The sequence below is a fragment of the Molothrus ater genome, chromosome 2 (genome assembly GCF_012460135.2).
Source record: "Molothrus ater isolate BHLD 08-10-18 breed brown headed cowbird chromosome 2, BPBGC_Mater_1.1, whole genome shotgun sequence".
Classification (NCBI taxonomy): Eukaryota; Metazoa; Chordata; class Aves; order Passeriformes; family Icteridae; genus Molothrus; species Molothrus ater.
Genome location: NC_050479.2, coordinates 92,211,319 through 92,217,759, shown reverse-complemented (window position 1 = coordinate 92,217,759; position 6,441 = coordinate 92,211,319). Strand labels below are relative to the sequence as shown.

Here is a 6,441-nt window from a genome sequence, read left to right as displayed (position 1 = left end):
ATACTGACAGGGCTATCATGGGAATAAAATGTGAAGATGCTATTAATGTCACATCAAGATTGCACAATCAAAAGGTGATAAATGGAAACATTAAGATTCCTATGACAACTTCCTGAAAATGGCAATGCAGCTGTCTTATTTACAGTAAGGTCTATAGCTGAAAACACATTTACAAGAGCATTTGGAAGTAGGTTTTGAAAAATACCCAGGAATGAGAACATGATGCATGTGCAGCAGGGCTGAGTTACCACTGCTGTTGGATCTGCAGGTTTTTGGTTTTAATAATCACTCTCAGAATATCTGTGAGATTGTAGAGAAGGAATAGGGAAAATGAAACATGGAGAGAAAAATGCAAAATCCCTGACAAAACATCAGGTTGCCCTAACTAGTTATAACCTTCTGGTAGCAGCTGTTGATACAGTCTAAGAAGTGTATTCTTTGCAGTCCCCTAATGCTCTGAGAGTGTGAATGCTCAGACACCGAAACTTCACATGCTCTGTCTATGGGGATCAGCACTTCTGTTTATTTCCTAATATTTTCCCCCATCAAACTTATTCAAATGCCCAAGAAAATCAGTGACTGCCTTAGATTTTGAATCTGGGATAAACATGCCATGGTTTTGATTGGAAAACGAATACAAGAGCAAAATTTGGCAATTATAAAAAATATTTTCCCACATCACTCAAAGCAGCATAGGGTGTCCCCTGCCAAAAGACAGAAAATAAAACTCACCTTTGTCTAGAGAAGTAGCGACCTTGCAAGCCTGGGAAATTGTACATTCAAGGGCAACGTGTCAGACTATTATGAATGAGAAAAACATGGCTCTAGTACCAGAGCTCACTACCAAATAGGCTGGCCTAATAACATTCAGCTCTCGGTTGCATGGTCACTGCCTACTGCCAGTCACATCAAGGAGAAGTACTAATGGCCAAAGTCATTGTAGTTACAGAATTAGCTAGGAGGAAGAAAAAAGCAGCAGCAGGCAGGCAGAAATCCTTTTTTTATATGAATAAAATTTTATTGAATTTTATACAATTAGAAAGAACAAAGAAAGAGGAGCAAACAGTCTTATGGAGGGTAGGAACCAGAAGAGCTTTCCCAGTAGAGGAGGGCACCTGCTGAGGGCAGTGTTCCTGTAAATGTCACACAGGGGTTGTTACAAAAGCAGAGAGAATGTGTCTGGGCTTTTCTTTGATTGTTTTGGGTTTTTTCCTTCCCCCATTAGGGTTTCTAAAGCCACTCTTCTTCCCCCATCAATCCTACCACCCAGCAGCAAAGAGAGCAGACAGGCAGGAGGAAACAGGACTGCACCAGTGAAATGTGTGAACACACAGAGTAACCACCTGGGGGTCTTGCACACATTCTGGATGCAGTGCTGTAGAGGGGTAAAGAAGGGATTTTGGATTTTTCATCTCCTTTTTCTTTCATTTTTCCTTTTTTTTATTTTAAGAAAAGAAGGCACAAAATCTCAGCCAAGCTTCAAACCTAGTGCTGCTTGGGAGCTCCCAGTCTCCCAAAAAGCCACTGTGTCCACGTGGGAACCCAGCCCTCACCTCTCCCTCCTCTTCCTCAGAGTCTGTGCTTGCATTTGTACTACTCAGGTAGAAGGCCCTGCCCAAGGTTTGTGCACTGCTAGGGAAAGTAAAGCCGTGCTGGGACAAGGAAAGTGGGGATGAGGAAGAGTCTGTTGGCTTAAACAGACCCTTTTCCAATGTGAGAACTATGGAAGTCACCTGTGACTCCCCACATTGCTTTTCCAAGAGCAGACCTGGGAGGGCTCTGGTGCTTTTTTGAGGTGATTGCTGCCTTTGCCTGTGCAAGGCTTGGTGTTATGCAGGAGGGCCAAAACACCTATTCAGGCGTGGCCTCTTTGAACCAGTGCTCTCTAGGAGAGGAAATCCCAGCCCTCAGTCCAGCCCTCCAAATGGCATCAGATTCCTTCAGAGGTTTCAACTCTTGGCTTTGATTAAGGCTATTTAGTTGCAATAGAAAAAAGTAGAGGTGCCAGCCACAACCACCTGCCGGGCTGCAAGGAGATGGCAGGGCCACTGGCAGATGCCACCAGTACCCAGTCCCAGGACGTTGAGGGAAGTGGGGGAGGCAGAGAGATAGTGTGTTGGCTTTCATTAAGCCTCTGCATTCTAAAGCAGGAAACAAATCCTGCTAACATGTCTGTGCACGTGGGAGAGCAAGAATGAAAACTCTGATGCCTCTCTGTGAAGGCTTCAAGCCCTGCCATGCTGCTCAGCCCTGCATAGCCTGATGAATAAAATCCACCATGCAAACATCAAAGTTGTGGGGTTTGAAGTCACTTGCCCCAAATCAGAGCAGCCTAGGAGCAACAGATGCCTCATGAACCTGCCTGGTGCTCCATCACACCCCCTGCTTCTCTCTGCCTCCTGAATAATCCCAGCAACACCCCAAGAAAAGGAAAAAAGAGATCCAAGCCCTAGAGCAGCAGCAGCAGCAGCAACAGCAGCAGCAGCAGTGGTGCAGCCTTGCCCTGCACCGAGTGTCTCAGGGAAAGATGCTCAGACGGCTGCATCCTCCACAGCTATAAACAGGGCTCTGGTGGCACTCCAACCTAGTGCAGGAAAAACACCCAGTCTGAGGATCTGCTTGTGTATGTGTGTGTGTGTGCCTGTGTGTCTCTGTGTGTGCTGAGGTGGGGGGAAGAACTGCAAAAAATAAAGACAAATGCTTCCTGGCCCACACCCTCACCCAACCATCCCCTTGCCTGGGCTGGTGGCTGTGCCTTCATCTCGCCCTTCCAGCCTGTTCCATGCTTCCCCACAACCAGCCCCAGTGCACAGTACTCCCTAATCCAACAGTGGAGCCAAGGCCATGGGAAGCTGGGGCTGCGCAGCCTTCCCTGCCCCAACACAGGTCATCATCCTCTTGGAAACAAAACAGCAACAACAATGGAAAAAAAATAATATATATATATATCTCCCCAACCTCCCTGAAAGACCCAAATGGATGGAATCAGTCCCCAACAAAACCAACAGGAAATAAAAGCAAAAGTTCCCCCCAGGGTCAGGCCCCAGTGCATGTCCCAGCTGGGGCCCAGCAGCCCGGGAGCATGTCCCGACCTCCCTGCTCCTCTGGCCTTGGCACATCTGCGGCGTCCATTGGCACGAGGAGCTCCAGCAGCTGGGGGAAAAGTGGCTGGGCCAGGGCTGTCCCACCAGCTGGCAGCAGCCTCGAGAGGGGAGGGCAGGTGGAGAGGGAAGTGTGTGACCCCCCTACTGCCTCGCTGCCTTTCAGGAAGGAGGAGGGTCTCTTCGCCCCACCGGGGATGAGAGGCCCCTTGCTCAGCTCTCAGCCGCGCACACGGTCCTACACCAGGGAGCCAGCCCGGCTCTGGGCGGGCACCATGACGGGCACAGCCCCGATGCGCTCCAGTGTGGCCTGGCTGACTGCATAGGAACGGGTGTGCGGCAGCCGTGGCTTCCTGCTGACCGAGCCATTGCTCCGGATCACCTCCTGAGGCGATGGCGCCGTGCTGGCCGTCACCACCAGTGTCTTAGGGGGAGCCGGGGACGGGTGGCCGCCATTGGCATAGACGGGGCGGGCACTCGTGCTCCCTGAGCGGGAGAAGGGGGGCTGGTGAGCATCGTTGCTGTTGCTGAAGCGGGTGAAGGAGTCTGTGGCGTGGTTGGCTTTGGGGTCATTCCAGTAGCGGCTGTTGTAGGTGTTGGAGGAGGTGAGGGTGTCGTTCTCTGATGAGGACGCATCAGCGTGGAACGTCTTTGTGGCAGAGGAGCATTTGGGTGGCAGTTCATCCTCTCTGGGAAGAAGAAGGTGTGAGGGCATATGGAGGACACTGGCCCACTTGTCCAACACCCCCACCCCATTAACTACCATGCTGGGGTCATTGATCCAAGGAGAAGGACAGCACCAATGTGAATCAGCATTGCTCCTTGGCCTGTTCACTCGTCCTTCTCTGCAGGACCTACCTATGTGTAGGTCCTGTGTGCTCCCGGTGCCAAATTTGCCACTGAGGCAAATGACCCATGCTCAAAGAAAGTCAGGTAGTGCCAGACAGTGATAGCTGTGACTGTAACCTCTGTGACCGGAGAATATCACAGCTGTATCTCCAAAGCTTTTTAGCTATCACTGCTGGCAGTGATGGCACTATCTGGCATTGTGGGTCAGAATTCCCACCGCATCACTCTCCTACAGAGCTAACAACATGAAGTCCCATCCCTCTTGCTGGCAGAAGGATTAAAGACATTAAAGGCAATACTGAAAAGAAAATGTATTGTTACCATTTTTCATTTTCTCCCTCCATTTTCTGGATATATATGGACATCTGACCTGGGGGAACACACCCAGGATTAACAAAAATGAGGTTTCCAATTTCACTCCTGTCAGCTACAGCTTTTTCTTGGAGGTCCCCCATTACCAGCTTTCCCTGACCCTTACCTTATCTCATTGGGAATTTCCTCCTCTTCTTCTTCTTTGTGTTTATTTTTCCAGTAGAACAGTGCTACAGCCACCAAAACAATGCAAACAACGAGCACAACGGCACCTGTGGCCACCGCTCCTGCAATCAGGCCGATACTCCGTGGGTGAGCTGTGGAGATGATTGAACAGAGCATGAAGAAGAAATCAGGAATGGGCTGTGGCCATCTGTAAGCACATGAAACTGCGTGGCTTGGGAGGGGAGAAAGGCAATGTTCCCATTCCAGGGCATGATTGTCTTCTGATAGAGAAGCAAGTGGTGGCTCACAGGAAACATGGTTACACACCTTACTGTCACAAGACAGAAACAGGTGGCCAAGCCTCCCCTGGAAAAATACTTACGTGCAATGACTTGCAGGTCCAGAAGGCAAGTGCTGGTTCCAATGGCATTTGAAGCCACACATTGGTAAAGACCTGAGGACACAGTGCTGATATTTCGGAGAGTGACAGTGCCCTGGACTTGGTCTAGTCAGAGAGAAAAGAAGGATTTAAATCCCTCCCCCGCTTGAGGAAAACCATGAAAAGGCAAAGCCAGCAAATAGAGAATTTTGGTGTGAGACTATTAAGAGAGAAATAAATTAGGAAATAACCTTTAGATGGAAGCATTGTGCGTGCACATACACACACGGAGACAAGATTAGGCCTTAAGGAGCTTACACTACATGTTTCTTTCTCTTCTTATAGAGGAATTTCTGCAGATAAATGCTTGGGACTCTCAGCATTGTGTAAGAACGGGGAAGAAAGAGATGCAAAATTACCTATACCCAGATCTACTTGTTGAATTCAGTCTTGCTCTGCAGAACCCCTACTCTCCCATCTCTGGGCTCCCCATCTCCTGCTCTGCCAATATTCCTCATTCCTGAATTATATGAAACTGAAAGGTGGCATATTCTTAAAATACAGCAAGATACAGGGCAAAAGTACAGCTATCAGTGTTTGATCAGGACACCTAGGCTAAGAAAACCTAAGAGTGGGACTTGAGGCTTGGAAACACCAGTTTGATCAGAGCCCTGCTTCTCCATACATCTGAAAAGCAGCTCTGGCAGTAATTTATTGGAGAACTGTGACATCAGTTCCTCATGGAGAACTGTGAGAAGCTGGCTGTATTTTCCCAGGATGATTCTGCCTCTCTTTTCCCTGCTTCCATTCTATAAGTCTTTCATTTGGTTTAAAATGCAGGTGGGTTGGCAGCTGAAATTTCCAGCCACATGCCAACATCTAGAAATCACTCTCTCTCTCTTCTATTTGACCCAATCCTTGTTTTTCAATGAGGAACATGTCTCTGGACCCGAAAAACCCACAAAAATTGAAGTGGCCTCTGGAGGGTACCCCATCCACTGTGGGCTTTAGGAATCTTTGTTCCAATAAAGGGACCTTGCAAATGATGGCAGATGCTCAATGAGCCATGCCACCTCTGGCAGCTCAGACAAGGGACAGCCCAGGCTGCCACCTCAGAAATAAGAGGGTAATCAACAGAATGAGCACCTTGTGTGGCAGTTGGGGGCAACTTGGGGACATTGTCCAGTTTCTCCCAGAGGTATGTTGGCCGGGGGATGCCTTCTTCCGAGCTGCAGGTCAGTGTGATATCGCTGCCCACGTCCAGGGACCCCTGGATTCGGCAAAGCGGGGCAGAAGGAGGAACTGCGAGAGAAGAGGGGAAGGTGATAGCAAATCAGGAAATGTGACCAAACAGTGGAATGCAGGCTCACTCTGGACATGTGCTGCTGGGGAAAGCAAGGACAGTGGCATGAGCTGTCAAGCGGGCAAGAAGGAGGCAGCAGACAAGAACTCATTATGGTTTGGGGGGGAGACAATTCACACAAAGATTCCTGACCCACCAGCCCATCAGGGTTACAGATGACTGCTGACTTTCACAGGACCCAGTTCATTTAGATCCCTCCCTTGAAAAAAAGGTGAATATTTCTGTCTTTGAGATAGCAAGGGTGGTGAAAGTTAACAGAACTATAGACAAAT

General features: G+C 48.9%; 1 protein-coding gene across 2 annotated transcripts in view; it reads right to left on the bottom strand.

The window, feature by feature from the left end:
* Positions 1-993: 993 nt before the first annotated feature.
* IGSF11 (immunoglobulin superfamily member 11) overlaps positions 994-6,441 on the bottom strand; it is a 105,242-nt gene continuing 99,794 nt past the window's right edge. For both annotated transcript variants that reach the window (XM_036381954.2, XM_054518618.1), the window contains exons 4-7: positions 5,953-6,108; positions 4,810-4,932; positions 4,429-4,579; positions 994-3,790 (exon numbers count right to left, since the gene is read on the bottom strand). In XM_036381954.2, coding sequence (XP_036237847.1) covers positions 3,340-3,790; positions 4,429-4,579; positions 4,810-4,932; positions 5,953-6,108 — 881 coding nt within the window. In that variant the 3' untranslated portion in view covers positions 994-3,339. The remainder of the gene's footprint in view (positions 3,791-4,428; positions 4,580-4,809; positions 4,933-5,952; positions 6,109-6,441) is intronic.